At 41.3% G+C, this 23,676-nt stretch overlaps 1 protein-coding gene across 2 annotated transcripts in view; it reads right to left on the bottom strand.

Annotated features, from left to right (window-relative positions):
• Positions 1-7,291, bottom strand: part of fra10ac1 (FRA10A associated CGG repeat 1) — a 50,235-nt gene extending 42,944 nt beyond the window's left edge. For both annotated transcript variants that reach the window (XM_073027458.1, XM_073027459.1), the window contains exon 1: positions 7,227-7,291. In XM_073027458.1, the coding sequence (XP_072883559.1) occupies positions 7,227-7,262 (36 nt within the window). In that variant the 5' untranslated portion in view covers positions 7,263-7,291. The remainder of the gene's footprint in view (positions 1-7,226) is intronic.
• Between the last annotated feature and the right edge of the window lie 16,385 nt (positions 7,292-23,676).

The raw sequence follows: 23,676 nt of genomic DNA, 5'->3' as shown, positions 1-23,676 counted from the left end.
ATCTGTAGAATTCATTGCCACAGGCATCTGTGGAGGCCAAGTTACTGGGTATACTTAAAGCGGACATTGATAGGTTCTTGATTAGTAAGGGTTTCTTGATTACAGAGAGAAGGCAGGAGAATGCAGTTGAAAGGGATGGAATAATCAATCAGTCACGATTGAACGATGGAGCAGGCTCAATGGGCTAAATGGCCTAATTCTGCTCCTATATCTTATGGTCAATGTGGACATATTGGGCCGAAGGATCCATTTTCATGCTGTACTACTCTAAGAAAGGTGAAGCTCTGTTCTTCTATCTCACTTTGAGTTTTCTTGTAACAACATAGATGCCTAAAAACAGAAAAGTCAAAATGAGAATTGGACGAAAAGTCACAGGTCAAGATTAGGTGTGCCCTTTCAGATTAAACCAGATGTCTTATCTGCATTCAGTTTCTCCAATATAGAGACCACATCATGGTCCAGCGCACAGGAGTCCAAAAGACTATAGAGAATGGTGGATTCAGTCAGTTCCATCACAGGTACAGCTCTCCCCACCATCATATAACTTTTGCTAATTTAAGTTCATGTAACTTACGTTTGTCATATGTTTGGATAACAGAGCGACTATCTACCATCACCAGATACTGCTACAATACAGAGATCGCTCAAAAACAAACCTTCATGAAAATCTGCTGGTTAGATTACGCGACCTCGGCTTGCTGAGGGAATCGGGCCTGCAGTTCTCAGAGTCGCCTGATGCCGGTGGCTGGAGGTGGGGACGGCGTAACCGGTGTGCAAGGCGAGCGGGCAGGAGTCCGTGCCAGGAAAAAAGCAAGACCTAGCCGGCTGGCTCTCCTGTACATTCTGCTCTCCAATTTACATTAAATTAGACTACATCTGTGGCAACAAAATACTCGGTGGGAGTACAGAAACGGATGGAATCCCGGACACCGCCATTCAGCTGATTATTTATGTAACAGGTTTTCCCCCAAGCCATCGGACTACCAACCTACTGACCTCTGCTGTGCCTATTGTCTTGTTTATTATTTATTGTAATGCCTGCACTGTTCTGTGTACTTCATGCAGTCCTGGGTAGGTCTGTAGTCTAGTGTAGTTTTTGTGTTGGTTTACAGAGTTCAGTGTAGTTTTAATATTGTTCATGTCGCACCATGGTCCCGAAAAACGTTGTCTCGTTTTTACTGTGTACTGTATCAGCAGTTATGGTAGAAATGACAATAAAAACAACTTGACTTGACTTGGTCATGTATTGTGCTGCTGCTGAAAACAAGCTAATTTTCAAGGCTTATACTTTTCATTTATACCCGGGGTACGTAATAAATTTGTATTTGAGAATTAATGAGGTGTTTCTCAGGCTGCATTTGTGGTTTCATTGCTTTTCTTTTCCTAGGGATTTTTTAATCTTTACTGACCAGAGAAGAAATGCTAGCTGAAAGGTTCTTATTCAAGAAGGACAATAGGTGGAAATGGGCCTTCGAATCCAATGTCAGTGATGGGGTAAGATATTTGACAAAATTTGAGGGAAAGAATTAATTTATAGATTTAGATTCAGATTTATTTATCACATGTACATGGTTCCATAAGGTTATTATAGTTGGGGCTGGTAATGGGGACAAGCTCCCACTGCTTATTAAATGCTCCCATGGGGTGCACCTAAAGTAGTCTCTAACAACCAAGTCCCAACTCCTGGCCTTCACGTGTGGCTTAGCTACTAAGCCTAGCGGAACTGACAGGAGAAGGGGCAAAGGTGGGTTACTAGTTCCTTAGAACTAGTCGCTTCGGGTAGATGGGGTTTTCCAGCCATGATTGGCAGCTCATCTAGGAGAAGGAAAACTGATCTCAAATCTGTTGCCTTGCGGCTATATAAGGCTTTGGGAATAAACCCTGAGGGAAAAATCTGGAGCTGGAGTCATCCAGCTATATTGAATTCAATGCTGTCTAGCAACTGTTGTGACATTGCTGGTACCAAACTGTATTGGTCTCTGCTGTTCCTTTGGGTTCATCAGACGCGTGGAGGGGGAGCTTGCTACATGGGCAACAGCTTGCTTTCCATATTGTACTGCCATAGCTTGCATATCTAGACAGCTAGGACGCAACATCCATAGTCAACTCTGACCGACAGAGGCTTCATATGGAAACATGCAGTGAAATATGTTGTTTGTGTTAACAACCAATACACCTAGGCATGTGCTGGAAGCAGCCCACAAGTGTCACTACTCATTCTGGCACAAGCATCGTATGCCTACAATACTCGGCAGAACAACACAGAACTCGAGAAGCAAAAAGCAGTGATAACAGAACAAGCCCCTTTTCTTTCCTCCCACACAAACTTCTAGGCTTCTGATCAGCCTTTGGACTTCAATATTCAGTATTGAACCCTGGATTAGCCAATACTGTAATTGGACCCCAAACTCCAGACTAAACCTTAAGCTAATCCTAAACCCGCTCTCTACACCCAAAACCATCCCTATGAATTCACTGCGAAGGCAGGGATTAATCAAGGATAGCCAGCATAATTTTGCTGGGGATAGATCCTGACAGATGAGTTTTAATTTTTTAAAGAAGAAATGAAACACATTGATCAGGGCATTGCAACTGATGTAGTCTACATGTACTTTCAGTAAGATCTTTGATAAGGTTCTGTATGAGAATCTGGTCAGGTCATTTGGGGGTCAGTTACAACCATATTATGCTTTTGCATAATCCATTGTTAATAGCAAGATAACGTGCAGTAGGCCAGAATATTAAAAAAAAAGCACAAGAAAACCTAAACAAGAATGGTCACAGGCAGAAATGGCCAGTTCTGATACGGAATGAAAGAAACAGCAAGTTACCTAAAGTTGGAGAATTCAGTATTAAATGCAGAATATGTGACGCCTCATAAGATATAGGAGCAGAATTAGACCATTTGCCCCTTTGAGTCTGCTCTGCCAGTTCATCACGACTGATCCATTTTTCCTCTCAGCCTGGGGATACAAATTAACAATAAACTGGACTGGTCAAAGAACACTGAGGTTGTCTACAAGAAGGGTTAGAGCTGTCTCTATTTCCTGAGGAGACTGAGGTCTTTTAACATCTTCTGGATGATGCTGAGGATGTTCTACGAGGCAGTGGTGGCCAGTGCTATCATGTTTGCTGTTGTGTGCTGGGGCAGCAGGCTGAGGGTAGCAGACACCAACAGAATCAACAAACTCATTCGTAAGGCCAGTGATGTTGTGGAAGTGGAACTGGACTCTCTGACGGTGGTGTCTGAAAAGAGGATGCTGTCCAAGTTGCGTGCCATCTTGGACAATGTCTCCCATCCACTCCATAATGTACTGGTTAGGCACAGGAGTACATTCAGCCAGAGACTCATTCCACCGAGATGTTACACTGAGCGTCATAGGAAGTCATTCCTGCCTGTGGCCATCAAACTTTACAACTCCTCCCTCGGAGTGTCAGACACCCTGAGCCAATAGGCTGGTCCTGGACTAATTTCCACTTGGCATGATTAACTTATTATTATTTAATTATTTATGGTTTTATATTGCTATATTTCTACACGATTCTTGGTTGGTGCGGCTGTAACGAAACCCAATTTCCCTCGGGATCAATAAAGTATGTCTGTCTGTCTGTCTGTCAATCTCATGCCATCCCCCCATATCCCTTCATACCCTGACCAATCAAGAATCTTTCAACCTCTACCTTAAATATACAGAGAAACTTGAATTCCACAGATTCTCCACTTTCTCTGGCTAAAGAAATTCCCCCTCATTTCCATTCTAAAACGACGCCCCCTATTCTGAGGCTGCATCCTCTGGTCTTAAGACTCTCCCACCATAGGAAACATCCTCTCCATGTTCACGCTATCAAGGCCTTTCACCTTTCGATAGGTTGCAATTAGGTCACACATCATTCTTCTGAATTCTAGTGAATACAAGCCCAGAGCCATCAAACTCTTCATATGACAAGGCACTGCATCCTGGAATCATTTTTATTAACATCCTTTGAACCCTCTCCAGTTTTAGCACATCCTTTCTAAGATGAGGGGCCCAAAACTGCTCAATATACTCCAAATGATGCCTCACCAGTGCGCTATAAAGTATCAACATTACATCCTTTTATATAATAATCCTCTTGAATTGAATGCTAACATTCCATTTGCCTTCCTCACCGCAGACTCAACCATCAAATGAGCCTTTAGGGAATCCTGCACAAAGATTCTGAAGTCCCTTTCTGCCTCAGTTTTTTTTAAATATTTTCTCACCATTTAGAAAATAGTAAACCCTATCATTTCTTCTACCAAAGAGCATGACCATACAATTCCTGACACTGTATTCTATCTACCACTTCTTTGGCCATTCTCCTAATCTGTTGAAGTCCTGCAGCCTCTCTATTTCCTCAAAACTACCTGGCCCTCCACCTATCTTCATATCATCTGCAAACTTTGCTATACAGCCACCAATTCCATCATCCAAATCACTGCCATATAATGTAATAAGAATCGGTTCCAACACAGACCCCTGTGGAACACCACTAGTCTCTGGCAGCCAATCAGAAAAGGTTCCCTTCATTCCTATTTTTTGCCTCCTACCAATCAGTCACTGCTTTATCCATACTAAAGTCTTTTCTGTAATACCATGGGCTCGTAGCTTGGTAAGCAGCCTTATGTGTGGAACCTTGTCAAAGGCCTACTGAAAATTGAAGTACACAAGGTCAACCGATTCTCCTTTGTCTATCCTGCTTGTTATGTCTTCAAAGAATTCTAACAGATGTGTCAGGCAAGATCTTCCCTCGAGGAAACTATACTGACTATGGCTTATTTTATCATGTGCATCCAAGTACCCTGAAGCCACATGCTTAACAATCAACTCCAACATCTTCCCAACCACTGAGGTCAGACTAACTGGCCTATAGTTTCCTTTCATCTGCCTCTCTTCCTTTTTGAAGAGTGGAATGACATTTGCAATTTTCCAATCTTTTGGAACGATTCCAGAATCTAGTGATTCTTGAAGGATCATTGCCAATGTCTCTAGAATCTCCTCAGCCACCTCTTTCAGAACCCTGGGGTTACACCATCTGGTCCAGGTGACCTATCTACCTTCAGACCTTTCAGTTTCGCAAGTACTGTCTCCCTAGTAATGGTAACTTCATACATGTCATGCTTCCTGACACCTGGAACTTCCACCAGTGACAGTGACAGTGTCTTCTAAAATGAAGACTACTGTAAAATACTTACTCATTTTGTCCACCATTTCCTTGTCCCCCATTACCACCTCTCCAGCATCGTATTCCAGTGGTCCAATATTCACTATCGCCCCTCTTTAACACTTTATGTATGTGAAGAAACCTTTGGTATCCTCTTTATTATTGGCTAGTTTACATTCATTTTCCATCTTTACACTCTTACTGATTTTAGGTGCCTTCTGTTGGTTTGTAAAAGCTTCCCAATCCTTTAACTTGCAAGGATATTGGACACTCTTGGGTTCAGGTGTAACCCCTCCCTTTTGTATAGGATGTACCATCCGCAGAAGAGATCCCAATGATCCCTAAATCTGAACCCCTGCCCCCTGCATCAGTTCCTCAGTCATGCATTCATCTGCCAAATCATCTTATTCTAACCCTCACTGGCATGTGGCACAGGCCGCAATCCAGAGATTACTGCTCTCAAGGTCCTGTTTTCCAGCTTTCTATCTTGCTCCCTAAAATCTCTCTTTAGGACCTCCTCACCTTGTCTACCTATATCATTGGTGCCAGTAGTACAAAGACTTTTGGCTGCTCACCCTCAGCCTTGAGAATGCCATGGACCTGATCTGAGCCATCCCTGATCCTGGCACCAGCAAGGCAATATACCAACCGGGTGTCTCTATTGTGCCCAAAGAATCAACTCTCATCTTCTGCCTGAACTCACCATAAGTGCTTTCTTCTACGATCCCTCCCCTAACTTTGCTGCTTCTGAAAACAAACTTCCCTTTCTCTCTTTCCCAGTTGTGACGATGGATCCAGACTGTAATCATTGTTTTGTTTTGCTGCCTGTCCTCCTTAAGAGTTTACTGCATTTTCTATTTTAATTATATCCAAAATTGGCTTAATAATAAAATTCAGAGGGTATTGGTGGCTACTCTGTGAATGGAAATCTGTTACCAGTAGTGCATAACAGGGAATAGTGTTGGGGTAGCTACTAATTGTTATGTATATTAAGGATTTGAATAAGAACGTAGAAGGTATGATTAGTAAGCTCGAAGGTGACACAAATTGGTGGTCTGTTGAATGTGTGCAAAATAGCTTTAGGATGATACTCACAAGGAATTCTGCAACACAAACAAAATGCTGGAGGAACTCAGCAGGTCAGGCAGCATCCATGGTAGGTGGAATTTAATCCTGATAGGTATTAGGCGAAGACTCAACAGGCTACAACATGCACAATGAATGGTAGGGAATATGGTGGAATGGAGACCAAAATTCCCTGAAGCGACACACACAAAATGCTGGAACTCAGGTCAGACAGCAACTATGGAAAGGAATGAACAGTTGTTGCTTCAACCTTGATGGTGGCTGCACATGATGAAGGCGGCACAGCTTTCATTAGGCAGAGCACAGAATGTAAGACCCGGATGTTATTGTGCAACTTTATAAAATATTACTTTGCCCACAACTAGCATACTGTGTGCAGATGTAGTCATTCCATTATTGGAAGGATGTAATTGCACTGGAGATGATGCAGAGAAGATATTGCCTGCCTGGTGTGGAGTGTTTCAGACTTAGCATTGATAAAAGAGGATTGTTTCACTTGGGAGTAGAGAAGGCACGGGTGGGTGGAATCTGATGGCTGTACACAAAATAAGGAGGCACATCAATAGCATGAATAGTAGGAAACATCTCCATAACACAGGAGTCTAAAACCAAAGACTATAGCTTTGAGGCAAGAGCTACGAGGAGGATTTGATTGCACACAGTTGGCTGCCTGACGAGACTCACCTTTATGAAATAAGCAATCACAGAGCTTAGGTTATTGGCCACGTACTGGTAAACGGATTAGTATAGATGTTATTTAATATCAGCATCATCGCTGTGAACCGAAGGGCCTGTTTCTGTGTCGTATGCCGATGAATTTAATAAACTTGAATTACACTTATATTTGAACGAGGAACTATTCTCTGCGATTCTGTCATTTTACGAGAACGGGGGATTATTTTGCTATCTCACACTCGCTCCCAGCCCCCACCCCGAAAACGATTTAACTCTCAGACCTGAACAAGATCGAATTTCGCCCGTCGGCCGCTCATCTTCGTTCCGAGCTCAGCCTCGGCGCCGGCTGATGACATCACAAAACGGCGCCGCGAAGATGCCCGAGCGACTCATTGAACCAGTGCCAGGCATCGTTTACCAAGACCTACATGGCTGGCAAAGTCTTCTTAACTTGAGAGGGTCCACTTTGTTTCATAGAGATCCCCTGCACGCACATTTTTCTGTGTCTGCGTTTTTGAGGGTAATGGGATCATCTTTGAATCCAGGGTCCACTTTGCTTTGTAGACATTCGTGCACCCCGTTTTTTTTGCAGTACGTTGCATTTTTTTTTGGAGAAGACTGCGATCATCTTTGAATCTTTTCACCTGGAAATCATTTATTTAGGATCTGGTGTTTTCCGATTCGACAATTTTGGCGCAGTCGGCAAGGATGATGATGAAAAAGAGTTTGAAAATACTTAAAACAACGAAGGAACTTTTAGTGGGCACTTAATAGGAGGCAAGAACATCCTCCGTCCCTGAATTGTCGGATAAATCGTCTGATTCTGCCTTCTTATTCCATCTGAAGGAAGTTTTAAGAGTGAGAAGAAAACTATTTTACTTTATTTGTAGCGAATTCGTGCTAAATATTCTGGGTGGCAATTCTATTGATACCCTTTGGGCACAACTCCAGTAAAATAATTGGGCTCGTGACTCGACTGATACCTTTTGGGCACAGGTCTATTTAAATAATTCGTATTATTAGTCTATTTATACTGTGGTTCGATTCTATTGATATTTCAGGTGCTGCTCTGGTAAAATTTGGGTCGTGTCTCTATTGATGTTTTGGATTATAACTAGTTTGGGGTTGCGATTCTGATAACTGATTGACGTCTAAGTGAAGAGTAGTCATTGACATCGAACTTGAACAGTGGTCAAAGTTGAGAAACAAACTGCAGAATCTCTAGCTGTGAGAGAACCGATTACTGAGGGTTTAAACGCTTACTTGAATAGTGTATATGAATTTGATAAGTTTAACGAAAACAAAATCCGGAAGAAATATGCTATTGATGCTGAGTCTAGTGAAAATTGGCTTGCTAGTGATGTTGAAAAGAATTTTTTAAAAAAGTCACGACATATACTGGTGATATTAAATCTGAGTCTGATTCTGAAATCTGGCTGGACGCTAGCGCTATTATCAGAGCTAAGAAAGCGCGAGTTTGCCAGGCAAGAAAGTTAAATAAATGAATTTAAACGCGAACGTGCCGAGTTTGAAAATCAAGTGTGTGAACTAAAACGAGCTCATGGCGAGTTGACTGAGTAAGTAGATTATCAATTAAGTATCGATTAGGGGAAAAGGAAGAAATGTCTAACATGCTGAAGGACCAGTCTGACAGACAGTGGAAAGTATAACGGTATAACTTGTTACCGACTGGGAAAACAGCATGATAAACCCAGCCTTATCGAGGCCAGCTTTTCAGAGTTACAGGACAAATTCAAACAAAGTAACAGCACGCCAACAAGCAGGTACCTTCTGTGAGCGATTCTGCCAACCCAGTGAGCGAGTCATTCAACCGGGGTCATTCAGAATCAGGTTTAATATCACCGGTATACGTGGTGAAATTTGTTAACTTCGCGGTAGCAGTACAATGCAATACATGATAAATATAGGGAAAAAAAATCAATTACAGGAAATATATATTTATATTAAATAGTTAAATTAAAATAATGCAAAAACAGAAATAACAAAAGTGAGGGTGTTCATCGCTCTGGCTCTTTTCAAAGATTTTAAGTTCCCTGGCCCTCGTCATCTTATTTTTACTATGGATGTCCGGTCCCTGTGCAGCTCCATCCCCCACCGGGAAGGGTTCAAAGCTCTCCGTTTCATTCTGTACACCAGACCCAATCAGTTTCTCTCCTCCGCCTAGCGGAATACGTCCTCACTCTTAGTAACTTCTCTTTTGGCTCTTCCCACTTCTTTCAGACAAAAGGTGTAGTCATGGGCACTCACTCGGGTCGTGTCTATGCCTGCCTGTGTGTCGGCGATAAGGAACAGTCTATGTTCCAAGCCCACACTGGTAGCCGTCCCACACTTTTCCTTCGCTACATTGACGACTGCATTGGTGCTGCTTCTTGCACCCGTGCTGAACTCGTCGACTTCATCCACTTTGCCTCCAACTTCCACCCAGCCCTCAAACTTACCTGATCCATTTCCGACACATCCCTCCTCTTGATCTCTCTGTCTCTATCTCAGGAGACAGTTTATCTACTGATGTCTATTAGAAACCCACGGACTCTCGCAGCTACCTGGACTATACCTCCTCCCACCCTGTTACTTGTAAAAAATGCCACCCCCTTCTCTCAATTCCTCCTTCTCCGCCACATCTGCTCTCAGGATGAGGCTTTTCATTCCAGAATGAAGGAGATGTCCTCTTTCAAAGAAAAGGGCTTCCCTTCCTCCGCCATCAACGCTGACCTCAACCGCATCTTTTTGCGCAAGTCTGCTCTCACCCCATCCTCCCGCCACCCTTCCAGGGTTAGGATTCCTCTTGTCTTCATGTACTACCCCACCAGCCATCGCGTCCAGCACATAATTCTCCGCACCTTCCGCTATCTCCAACGGGATCCCGCCACCAAGCACATCTTCCCCACACGGCTCCCTTGTCCAGTCGTCCCTCCCCACTGATCCTGGCACTTATCCTTGCAGGTGGAACAAGTGTTACACCTCCTCCCTCACTACCATTCAGGGCCTCAAACAGTCCTTCCAGGTGAGTCTTTTGGGCTCATATGCTGTGTCCAATGATCCCAGTATGGCCTCCTGTATAGAGACCTGACGGAGATTGGGAGACTGCTTCGCCAAGCACCTACACTCCATCTGCCAGAAAAAGCAGAATCTCCCAGTGGCCACCCACTTTAATTCCACTTCCCACTCTCATTCCAATATGTCTATCCATGGCCTCCTCCACTGTTGTGATGAGGCCACACTCAGGTTGGAGGAACAACACCTTGTATTCTGTCTGGGTAGCCTCCAACCTGATGGCATGAATATTCATTTCTCCAATGTCCAGTAAAGTCCTTCCCCCCCCTTCACTCTTCCCATCCACTTTTCCCTCTATCACTTTATCTCCTTACTTGCTCATTGCCTCCCTCTGGTGCCCTTCCTCCTTTTTCTTTCTTCCATGGCCTTTTGACCTCTCCTATTAGATTCCCCCTTCTCCAGCCCTGTATCTCTTTCACCAGTCAACTTCCCAGCTCTTTACTTCACCCTCCCCCCCCCGTTTCACCTACCACACTGTTCCTCCCTCCTTTCAACTCTATCCCTCATCTTTTTTTCTCCAATCCTGATGAAGGATTTCAGCCCAAAGCAATGACTATTATTTTCCATAGATGCTGCCTGGCCTGCTGAATTTCTCCAGCATTTTGTGTGTGTTGCTTGGATTTCCAGCATCTGCAGATTTTCTCTTGTTAGTGTTCATGGGTTCAATGTCCATTTAGAAATCAGATGGCGGAGAGGAAGAAGCATTTCCTGAATCACTGAGTGTGTGTCTTCAGGCTTCTGTACCCCCTTCCTGATGGTAACAATGAGAAGAGGGCATGTCCTGGATGATGGGGTCCTTAACGATGGACACCACCTTTCTGAGGCACCTTGAAGATGTCCTGAATACTGTGGAGAGAGCTAATACCCAAGGTAGAGCTAATTATACAACTTTCTGTAGCTTTTTTCGATTCTGTGCAGTAGCCTCCCCACCCCATACCAGACAGTGATGCAGCCTGTTGAATGCTCTCCATAGTACATCTACAGACGATTTTCAAGTGTTTTAAGTAACAAACCAAATCTCTTCAAACTCCAAGTGAAATATAACTGCTGTCTAGCCTTCTTTATAGCTGCATCAATATGTTGGGACCAGGTTAGATCCTCAGAGATATTGACACCCAAGAACTTGAAATTGCTCACTCTCTGCACTAAGCACACATCCCTGAGGTGCACCCTTGTTGATCGTCCACAAGGAGGAGATATTATTACCAATCTGCACAGATTGTGGTCTTCTGGTTAGGAAGTTGAGAATCCAATTGCAGAGGGAGGTATAGAGACCTAAGTTCCATAGCTTATTGATCAGGACTGTAGGACTGATGGTGTTAAACACTGAGTGATAGTCTAAGAACAGCATCATGAACAGAGCAGCATCCTGAAATACTGTATTGTCCAGCCAGACACAGTGGCACCTTGGGAACTCCAAGAAACTGCAAGATGGAAATAACAACTCAACAGAGACCTCTGGTAACTCAAGTGATGGTGACTGTGATGAGATAATTGGTCAGGCCACCATGCCACGACATGTCCCAATTAAAAACTACGGGATTGAAAGCACACAAGAATGAAATTAGAGATTACTAAAGGAGATAGGAGGTTTACCATCAGCCACCAGACACAGAAAATCTTGTCAAATGGTCCAAAGAAATTCCGCATACTAAAAAAGGAAGCTTGAAGACTTTGACTGAACTTAAATTAAAATCATATATAATTGCACCCATATGATGGCATCCAAATTTTGGCTACCATGTTGTCTTCTCAGCAAATAAGTCAGTTGTCCCATCAAGTTGAGGATGATATAGGAGAGGATACACAGTATTTACTAGGAAGAACAAGCCCCAACAGGAATTGATTGGAGGAAAGTGGTTGATTGCAAACAAAACGCTTCAGAAGTTTGGATCAGCTACTCAGGAGTTCAAAGAATAATTGAAGTTAAAAAGGAAGGAGCTTAGGAGAGTCGATGGTGCCTAACGGCAACTCGTTTCCTTGCATCTTTGGAAACAGCTCTATTTCCACCTTTAATATCTCTATTTTTCTCTTTCAGGGTTCTTTCGAAGACCCTGACCTGAAGTTACACACTGACTTCGGTTCTTTACAGGAATGGGACCCACTTGAGTGCTCGGTGGTGGGTGCCGATGCTTTTCCTTGCTGGTGTGGGGAGGAGGGGTCATTGCTTGCTGCCGCTTACGCACGGGGGGGGGAGCTAGGGGGGACTTTGGGGTTTTAACATTTAACTGTCATTCATTCTTTGGGGGCATTCCTCTGTTTTCGTGGATGGTTGCAAAAAAAAGCATTTCAGGATGTATAGTATATACATTTCTCTGCCATTAAATGTACCTTTGAAACCTAATGCAGAAGAATCCACATATGGTCCCCTCAAGTCAGCCTTCATGGATGGCTTGAAACTGATGTTCATGAAATGGTGAGGCTATGAAAAGCAAATTGGAGTGAAACTGCCATTTCTTAACATGATCTCGTGCAAACAGCCAAACAAGTGGAGTGGGATTTCGAAGTCTGAATAAGATCAGTACAGATGAACCATCTGTCTACACCTGCTAACCCACAGAACAATTGGAAATAGAATTCATAGCATTCTCGATCTGGGCTACAACCCCAAGGAAACAAGATAACATGTAAATTCTGTCATTTGATTTCTTACAGCTGTGAGGACTCCAATCAAGAATGGCCAACTAGTACGAGAACTTATGAAAGTCATACAACTACGGTCAGAAGTTGATGTATTAAAATGTAGTGTCACACCAAAATCACTCACATGGGAAGCCATGCAAGTGCAGTCACAGACGAAACTGCAAAAAGGGCAGCAAGGGAAGGAATAAAGAAATAGAAAAAAACCCGATAACTGAAACTATAGAAACAAAGATGAACTCCATATCATAGACGAACATACAAGGTATTTGAAAAATGCAAAATCAATGGACTGACCAAGAGAAGTTATCCTGGTTAGAAAATGATGATGGAGTATGGAGATTTGGCACTAGTCACAGACTAGTAGCCCCAACTGGACTGCTTCCTTATCTGGCACAGCAGATACACTCCCTAGGACGCACTGGAGTGCGAAGGATGATTGACAGATTCTCCCAGTGGTGGTGGAATCCAAATTTTAGGATGCAAGCTCGACGAACAGTTGAGAGATGCATGGCATGCCAGAAAGCAAACCGTGGATCATTGGAAAAATTACCTCAACTAAGTACTCCTGCCCATCTGGTCCATTTTTACATCTACAAATGGACTACATTGCTCTATCAAAGTACCAAGGATATTCAGATATCCTAGTAATAGTGGACAAATGTTCAAGATGGGTGTAAGCCATCCCGGCAAGAAAAGCTACTGCCACACTCACAGGCAAAGCTCTGATTAAGGACTCTATTCCTTGATGTGGTTTGCCATGCCACACTGACTCTGACCAAGGATCACATTTCACTGGAAATGTTTGTCAAGAATCATGTCGACTGATGAACATTGATTGGTTTTTTCACTGTCCACATCATCCAGAGTCGTCGTGACAAGCTGAAAGAATAAATGGCATCATCAAGCAATGACTAAGTATCACGAGGAAAGCATACCATGGCCTACAGCTCTTCCTTTTATTTTGTGTAGCATCAAAGCAAACCCAAACAAGAAAACAAAACTGAGTCCATTGGAGTGGTAACAGCCTCCTACATCATTTCTGGGAGCCCTCAATCTCAGCGAGACTGATATACACATTATGGCAGATAGCTGATTATTAGAAACATAGAAAACTTATAGCACAATACAGGCCCTTTGGCCCACAAATCTGTGCCGAACATGTACTTAATTTAGAAATTACCTAGGGTTACCCATAACCCTCTATTTTTTAAGCTCCATGTACCTATCTAGGAGTCTCTTAAAAGACCCTATCGTATCCGTCTCCACCACCGTCACCAGCAGCTCATTCCACACACTCACCACTCTCTACGTAAAAAAAACAAAACTCACCCCGATATCGCTTCTGTACCTATTTCCAAGCACCTTAAAACTGTGCCCTCTCGTGTCAGCCATTTCAGCCCTGGGAAGAAGCCTCTGACTATCCATATGATCAATGCCTCTCACCATCTTATACACCACTAAGAGGTCACCTCTCATCCTCTGTCGCTCCAAGGAGAAAAGGCAGAGTTCACTCAACCTATTCTCAAAGGCATTCTCCCCAATCCAGGCAACATCCTTGTAAATGTCTGCTGCACCCTACAGTTAATGAAGGCCAATGTACCGTATGCCTTCTTAACCACAGGCCGAATCGGGTACCCGAGTCAACCTGCGCAGCAGCTTTGAGTGTCCTATGGACTTGGACCCCAAGATCCCTCTGATACCCCATGCTGCCAAGAGTCTTACCAAGAATCTTATTGTGTTCAGTCTGCTTCTCATAGGTTGGAGTGGTCCACTGGGAGGAGGGCACACTGATTCTTGGCGAGTGGGTCTTAGTTAAGAAATCACATAAGGAACCACTGGAAGCTCAGTGGGAAGGCCCTTACCAAGTACTATTAATTACCGATTTGACAGTCAAGGTAGATGGTAAGAGTAAGTGGACACATGCCAGCCACTACAAGCAAGCTAAAGTGACATCATATTAAGATAAGTGCTGTGAGATGACTTCAAGCAAGTTGATAATTATTGGATATTATGGATTTTATTTTGCAGTTTGCTCTTGTTATGTGTCCTACTTCCACTACTCATGATGTGCCAGTTGAAATGACACATAATGTATATTTATGGGTATTGCATGAATATGCAGGTGCTTTTAATGATTCGGATTGTTGGCTATGTCTATACATACCACACACTTGAAAGTATTCACCAATGCTAGGCATTCCTGCATATCCAGAGGAAGTAGGTTCCCTCTTCAGAAAACATTCAGTGATAGTGATGTAAATACTTTACCTGCAGTTCATCATTCTGACAAGGGATGTGAATATATAATCGCCATATCCCCCCACATATCGTCTCAAACTGAGTCATTGATATGAATATGATCAACATGACTTGAGAAACGACACATCTGACCTTATCCATATTTAGCCCCAGATAACCATCTCTGTTCTTTTCAAAGCTATCCAATCTTATCATGTACTTAGCATAAAAGTTGCTGTATGCCCAAGTTCAGAAGCAGCCATTCCAGTAGGGCACAGCTTGTGAAATCATACACTACATTGTCAGAAATGGTCTAATGGTCTTCTGTGCAGAAGTGGTGCCTATGCACTTCTCTCACATAATTAGTGAGAATCTTGCTATATAGGGTACGTTTTCCCTGCCATGGGGGGGGGGGGGGGCGCGCACACACACACACACACACACACACACACACACACACACACACACACACACACACACACACACACACACACACACTCTCTCTCTCTCTCTAGAAAGAAATCAGCCATTTCAAATGGAGAACGCTTTGCAGCTATCCTATTTCCACCCTATGGGGTTGCAAGGAGTACAAGAGAGATTACAAAAGTTTCCAAAGCATTAGAAAAGGTGAGCAATGACATTGCTGACACCTTAACAATGAAAATGGTTAGCATGTGCAAATTGGTTCTTCAGAAGCGTGTGGCATTAGATCTCTTGGTAGTTAGGGAGGGAAGGGGGACATGTGCACTTATAAATAAGGAATGTTGCACCTAGGTACCTGACGACTCCAAAGGCATAACTAATCTGACTGACCACATTTGTAATGAAGTTGCTAATCTACATGAAACTGATGAATGAGATTTCTTCAATTGAATTCATTTCAGTCTTGGATGCTGGGGTTACCAAATATTAAAAGTCATAATAGTTATATTAATATGTATGGTCATAATCTACATTTTTTGTGTTTGTTTGAAGGTGATTATTACCAGAATAATGCAAACTCATAAAAGTGTGCCCGGTGTGTCCAATCATGACATAATACTATACATGCTTTGAAGAACATGTGTATATTCTTTGATAATATACAACTGAAACATGGGAATGAGTTTTTGATTACTCTGTAACATAGATACTTTAAAGTTTTCCTGCTTCTGAATTTTCAGACATAGTGATTAAAAATGTGTTTTAGAATCAAACGGTGGGTGGAGGCAGTTTCATGGGAATTGGTTGTTCTTTATGTTTTTAATAAGGTTTTAATTGAATTAATGAGTTTTTAGCAAAACTGAATTTGTAGTTTCACTAACATATGACTTCTATTTTTCACAATATTTGATGTTAGACTCCACCTCTTGGTGGCAAAATGATATAACTGTTTATCATCTTTCAATTTTTTCATTGGCTAAGTGTTAAACTTGCTATTCCTGTGTGTCTTCCAATAGGCCCTCCCTTATCTTAGGAATTTGCCTTAGCTAAGTATAGAAGTGTCTGTTTCTACAAAAATTTCCTTTCTAGTTCTTTGTTCTTTATTTTCTGCCCATCTCTTAGTAGTAAAACAATTGCCGTGTGCTCTGTGCCTGTTTCTTTGTTTTAAACTTTCAATAAATGATTGTGAAGCAACAAGTTTTCAACTCATTTATGGACTCCTAAAAGAATCTGCGGATCAGAAATCACTAGATCCAACAATTTGTTGTGACGGACCTCTGTGTACGGTTTCTCTCTTTCCAGGTCTGGTATTTAAAAAAGCCAGACCTTTTTTGCCTGGATATCTGCAGCAAAAAACTGAGAAAGTGGTTTTCCATAGGACTTAAAATTTCAGGTTCCCATGAAGTGGTTTCTTTTCTCTGAAGTGTGATTTTTAAATATGAGGAAATACTATTTCATTTAAAAGTTTGCAGGTGGTGTTAGGAAATAGCCTCGCACAATAGCATTTCTTTTTATGACCTAAAAGGAAAATACATGGATTACATTTCACTCATCTCTTACAACAGGTATTCCTGGAACTTGGAGACTGACAATCAACGATAATTGGTTGGGATAGTTCCTTAAGCTGAAATATCCCCTTGTTAATTACCTTGTAGCTTAAGTTGTATTTTGCTTTGATACATTCAGGTGACAGAGTGAGACAAATACCAACACACATCTACACGTATTCTCCACATAGGGATACTGCATCAGGAAGTGGATGTCAGTCTTGCCCTTCTTGTGGCTTCAAGCATCATATGATCCTGAAGTTCTCAGCATGTTAGAAAAGCCATATTAGGAAAATTTTCTTTGCCTGTATCAGCCTAATCCAGGTGCCTATCTGTTATTGTTTGGCATCATGTGTTCAGTTAAATGGCATCAGATGATCAAAACCAACTTTCTGCTGAGGACTCAGAGCATGTTTTATGTGGATCATTGTATGACAGCTACATGATTAAAAGGGTTTCTTTCCAGTACAAGAAAAAGAACAGATTGCATATAGTTAGCATAGTTGTGCTGATGTTCCTCGAGAAGTAAATCATATTAACATCCAGGACATTCACTAGATCTCAGTGAAAAAGAACATCTTAGGGAGGCTGAGTTCAGACAATGATAGGAATCTCATTTGATTCCCTTTAAGTTTCTTCCCCAGGAATAACCGTGGCCATGTAATGCACAAGAGTAAGTGACAGTGAAGATGAGAGAAGGGTGGTTGGGATACCCTCTATCCATTCCTTCCCACCCTTGTTGCAGCTTAAAACAGACTTGCTTTAGTCTCTTCCTCAGTTCCGACAAAATATCTTTTGATCTAAAACATTGACTTTGTTCCCCTCCGTTGTTCACTGTGTTGCTGAGTGGATTTCTCTTTTCTCTTTTTGTTATTTAATAATAATATTCAATCCACTTAATGGACCAGGACAAGAGTTATACATGCTTCTTCCAGAAGCTGAATGTAAGAAGCTTGTGATCAGCAAACAGACAGCGAGACAGCTCAATTATATCTGCAGAGCAATGTACCAGGCTGTTTGATGCAAAGCATTTGAACAGCACAAAAAATCTCTGTTGTTCTTGCTTTTTATCTTTTTGGTCAGAGAGAAAAGATAAGAGTGCAGATCAGCTGCTGACTGGACAAACTGAAGATGTCTGTACAGTCCTTTATGCAGAATACTGCAATGACTTACCAGTGGAATTCTGCGGTTCTGAGCAAAAGAATACACTATAAAACTTGAAACCTTTCAGAAGTAAACATGTTTACATACTGAAGATGGTAGAAATCTGCAACTATCTTCCATAAAAAAAAATAAATGATGGTACGTTAGTTGTTAACTTTAAATCTGTGGTTGATTTTTCTTAACTTAAGGTGGGTGTATGGAATTGGGTCCCAGCCAGGATCTCATTGCATGGTGAAAAAGGCAGAGGAGGTCAAATAGCCTACTTGTGTTTCAATGGTCCGTCCTCTGGTGCATTGTGCATGCAAAGTAAACATGAAATTCGAAGAATTTTGGTAGTTATTACTTAAAATTTGGAGATTAAATGGTAATTTGCTCAAAAGGATACTTATAAAGTAAATAGAAAATAAACTATATTCATTAATTGGACAATCTGAGGTTGAGAAGCATAACATTAAAATTGTGAAATAGGCTTTTAGAAAGACATTTTTACACACTACCTCCCAACTGTTGTTATCATCAGAATGTGGATTAACATAATTGGCATGAAATTTGTTGCTTTGCGGCATAAGTACATTGTAATATACACTAATAAAACACCAAATTACAGTAAAAAGTAGTGCAAAAAGAGAGCAAAAAGGTAGTGAGGAACTATTCATGAGTTCATTGTCTATTCAGAAATCTGATGGTGTTGGGGGGGGAGGGGGAAGCTGTTCCTGAAATCGGGAGTGTGTTACTTCAGGCTCCTCTTTGATGGTAGCAGTGAGAAGAGGGCATGTCCTGGGTGATAGAGGACTTTAATGATGGATGCTCAGTGCACCACTGTTGATTGTCGGAGAGGAGGAGATGTTATTTCCAATCTGCACTGACTGTGGTCTCCCAGTGAGGAAGTCAAGGATCCAGTTGCAGAGCGAGGTACAGAGGCCCAGATTTTGGAGCTTGTTGATTAGAACTGAGGGCATGATGGTATTGAACGCTGAGCTGTAATCAGTAAACAGCAGCCTGATATAATTATCACTATAGTCCAGGTTGTTCCAAGACCAAGTGGAGAGCCAATGAGATTTGCATCTGCTGTAGATCTATTGTGGTGATAGGCAGGTTGCAGCGAGTCCAGGTCCCTGCATAGACGTGAATTGATTCTAGCAATGACTAAACTCTCAAAGCCTCTGACTCTGACTGCAACAGTGAGAGATTAAAGGTGTCCTTGAACATTCCCACCTGTTGGTTGGTGCAGGCTTTCAATGCCTTGTCAGGTACACCATCAGGGCCTGATGCCTTGTGAGGGTTCTAACATCAGCCTCTGAGACAGGGATCACAGGTTCACCAGATGCTGCAGGGATTTACACAGGTGCAGCTTTATTTTGCCTTTCAAAAACCTGCATAAAAGGCATTGTGCTCATCTGGCAATGAAACAGCACAGCCATTCATAATGTTAGTTTTCATTTTGTAGGAAATGAACCCCACAGAGCTGACGTGCATTTGTTTCTGCCACAAACTTCAATTGGAATTGCTTTCCCCCCCTGAAATATAGCATTCTATAGGTCGTACATGGACTTCTTGTTTAGTTCTGGATCATTAGTCTTGAATGTCACAGATCTAGCCCTCGGTTGACTATGAAACTCTTGGTTCATCCACAGCTTTTGGTTTGGTTATGTCTGGTCTGTTCTCAAAGGCACACACTCATTCATGCAGATCTTGATGAAATTGGTGACAACTGTGACATATTAATTCAGATTCGAAGATGAGTCCCTGAATATTGTTCAGCCTCAAAGCAGCCCTGTAAGTGTTCCTCCACCTCCTTCACCATTGCAATCTTTAGTCTCTGCCTATATGCTGGGAGTGATTGGACTTTCCAAGTGTTCCAAAGTCATTCTCTGTTAATGGCAATAGGTACTGATATTTGATAGATTTTTATTAACCAGAATTATTGAGAGACATGGGACAAAATAAGTTGTACTGTATATAGTTCAGGTAACACATAATTTATTATCTTGTGAATCATGAACCAGCCTGAAGGAGTTTCAAATGTCTCCCCTAGTTGCTGTTTTTCTAATAAAACATCTATTTCAGTAATTCTCAACTTAATTGACCTAGGTTACACGTACCCCAGAGTCTTGTGTGGTGTATCTACACTACTTTTCTTGTATGGACATGAAAATTGTCTGTTAAACAGCAAGAATACAAAACTATTCAATGTCTAATGCTTCTAATTTCTTGGTGTCAAATACATACTAAGTGATATTTAAATGTGTAAGCTAAGTAAAGTTACATTAATTTTTAAAATAAGTCTGGGTTGTAGTTGTTTACTGATCAGGTTGCATGCATGCTCAGCAATTTATGGAATAGTAACTATAACAGGATCAATGAAAGATCAAGTAGAGTCCAGAAGAAAGCAAACTGCAAATGCAAATATAAATAAATAGCAATAGATCATTGTGATTTAGAAGTCCATTGTTAAGAGGAAATTTACATGCTGCAGATTGTAGTGAAAGTAATTAAAAAGAGTATTTAAGAGGAAATCTAGAACAACTTTCTGCAGCCCAAAGAAAGTTGCCAATGGTCACTGGTGCCATCTTGTTGCTGCACATAGCTAGTAAGGAAACATAGTAGAATTATGTCTACTAATGATGTACCAGGAGGCTGAGATTTATCAGCAGGATGTGATGAACTGTTCACAACCAAACAACAATTTAATATATGTATTCTTCTAATAAAGGTGAACAAAAACACTGACTTCCTTGTCCTACCTGCCTACTGCTGACAATATACAATGTCTTCATTTTGTTGCTATGGTTATGTCAGTATTACATCTATACATTTTATTAAGGCCATTGAGGATTTGCCCAATTGGTTAGTGAATAGTTTGTAATCCCGGTGCTTAGTTTGTGATCCTGGGGATTGCAATGTGGGAAGATATTGCATTTTTACAATTCTATTAGTCCTCAGCTACTCATTTATATCTGTGCTGCTGATGTGCACAGCACTACTTTCTGTTATCAGTGGAGATTTTATTGTTTCACTGTATAGAAGTGGCCAGCTCTGCAGAAAGCTGTGTTGGTGAAAACTTGATTCATATTGCTTTCATTTAGAAGGAATATCTAAGTTTATTCATAACTGGTGAAAGAGTAAAAAGATGGGTCTAGGCAAATGGAGCAAGATGGCACCATGGCAATGTTCTGTGGGCTGCGGACAATACTTCTAGATGTTCTTTTTTCGAGCGGCTCTCATTGAAATCTGCAACATGTAATTCCCCTTTAAGCAATGTACTTTTAAAACAACTTAATGATCTACAGATTTCACAATCTTCTCAAGGACTTGACAGACAAAACAGGTATAGCACCTTTACAAAGACAAAAGTTTATCGCCATGGCTGGAAGTGAGGAGGCTGAAATACAGAGGGTTGAGGCTATTCTGCATTGGTTGGACAGGCTGAAATAAAATCCTTGAAACTGTTGTTCATTTTTTAATATCTGACCTATAACTTCAAACTGCATTATTCAGTGCAAAGTTATCTGAAAATTGTTTCTTTTCCGTTTAGTTGGCTTGCCCACTTTTCTGTCGCATAAATCCGTTTTTTTATCTTGTGCACTAAAACTGAAAGCTGGAACTGCAACAATTTATTTTTAAACGTTTAAAAAGACAGAAAATAAATTCCACAATGGCAGGCAAGATAATAAATTTAGAGCATTGATTCCTTGAAGGACTTTGCAAATAAAATTTTAATTAAGTGCACAAATGTTAATATATATTTTAACAAAGCACCACAATAAGTGTGTGAACACTTAACAAAATCATTTGTACCTCAAAGATTATAGAAGATGCCCACTATTCATGATTTTAATTTTTATAAGACTACCAAAGGGACTCAGTGCAAATAAATTTACAGATCTTTTTACATGCCAATAACATCTGTGAAAGGGAGTTTTCTCTACTTTGAGTGCATTCCAGTTTTGTGTTCCCATACGGGACTTTGGATATTAGCAGTTCAAAATTACTGTCTTCACCCCAGTCATGTTCTTGTTCCAGCAGCTGAAGTTTCCACATTACTGTTGACAAAGTAACATGGCAAGATTTGTTGGTCCAAATTTTTCCTAAACAGGATATATCGCCTGCACTTGTCTGAGTGTTCCCACTTCCACAAAACGATCTTCTCTGTATTTAAATAATATTCAGAGTGAAATGCAAACCACGGAATTGTTCTGGAGGCCTTTGATAGATGGCAAAGCCACTCAGCCTGGCTTGCCATCTCTTAAAGCTGTTAAAGTTTTCTGTTTTCTGATATTCCAAAACATTTAAAAGCCTAAAAATGAAATATTGTATACATAAACAAAATTGCTTATAGTTGCAAACACAAATGGTTAAAATGTTTTTAACAAAATGTAAATTATTTTAAATGTTGTAACAACTTTTACACCACTTAGCCTACAGACCCATCAAATGACTGGACTCTCAAATGTAATGTCACGTCAAATCCGTCACAGATTCCTTGGAGAAAGTTGTGAGGAACATTAAAAATCTGTTTCTCTGCCTTTGTTCTCTATGGGGCACACATGAACATCTGAGAAATTGCTAGTGAAGTGTGGCTTCTAAGATTAAGATTTATGCAAGTACATCAAGGTCTTGCAAATTGTCATTATCTATGCTGAGAAATGCCAGCAATTTAACCACACAATTGAGTCTTGGGAAATGTGAAAATGGCTGCCTATCACCGTGGTGATATACTGTATGCTCTCACGTGCTGCTATTATGATTTGGAATTTGATTGATTTATTATTGTTACATGTACTGAGGGATGGTGAAAAGCTTTGTTTTATACTATACATACTGATCAAATCATTACACAGTGTATTGAGACATTATAAGGTAAAACAATAACAGAATTCAGAATAAGGTTCAACAGCTACAGAGAAAATGCTGTGCAGAAAGGCAATAAGGTGCGAAATCATAATGAGGTAGACTGTAAAGTCAAGAGTCCATTTTATCCTATGAGGGAAACATTCAGTAGTCCAATAACAGTGAAGTAGATGCTTTCCTTGAGCCTGGTGATTTGTACTTTCAGGCTTTTGTATCTTCTGCCTGATAGGCCAGGGGAGAAGATAAAATATATAAGATGGAAGGATTCTTTGGGTAGGTGGAGCCTCTGTACAGTTTGGCCCTTGGGGGTAGGTTCCAGTGCTCCTGCTGTTTGGATGTTTATTCCCAATGGTCTATGATGCAAGGTCTCTAAGTTGAGTTCTCCAGTGTAGTCGAGGATGGCCTGGAATCCCTGAGGTTGGTTCTTCACCCCTGTGCCATCTTCCACGTGGAGGATCTTCCTAGGCCTTGCTGGTCAGTTCCATTTGGGTCTGTGAGTCAGGTTGGTAGATCAGCTTCTGGAGGTCGGATCACCAGATCTGTAAGAAGATTTAACAGAACCTTATTAGTAATTCTTAGATACATAGAATTTAGATTTAAAAGAGTAGAACAATTATTTACAGAAGTAATGAGTGGATTTGCAGAAAGCTGCTTCCCTCAGGACTCTTAACGCTCTTTTTAACTCAGAACTCAGTCCCCACCTTTACTCCTACCACCATTCGATAGATTTAGGTTTTTGGAAGCAAGATTCCTGTTTGAAAGGCTCCCAGTCTTTTGCCAGCACCCCACT

The sequence above is a fragment of the Hemitrygon akajei genome, chromosome 23 (assembly GCF_048418815.1).
Source record: "Hemitrygon akajei chromosome 23, sHemAka1.3, whole genome shotgun sequence".
Taxonomy (NCBI): Eukaryota; Metazoa; Chordata; class Chondrichthyes; order Myliobatiformes; family Dasyatidae; genus Hemitrygon; species Hemitrygon akajei.
Note: the sequence above shows the minus strand (reverse complement) of the source record. Positions and strands in the feature narration are given on the sequence as shown.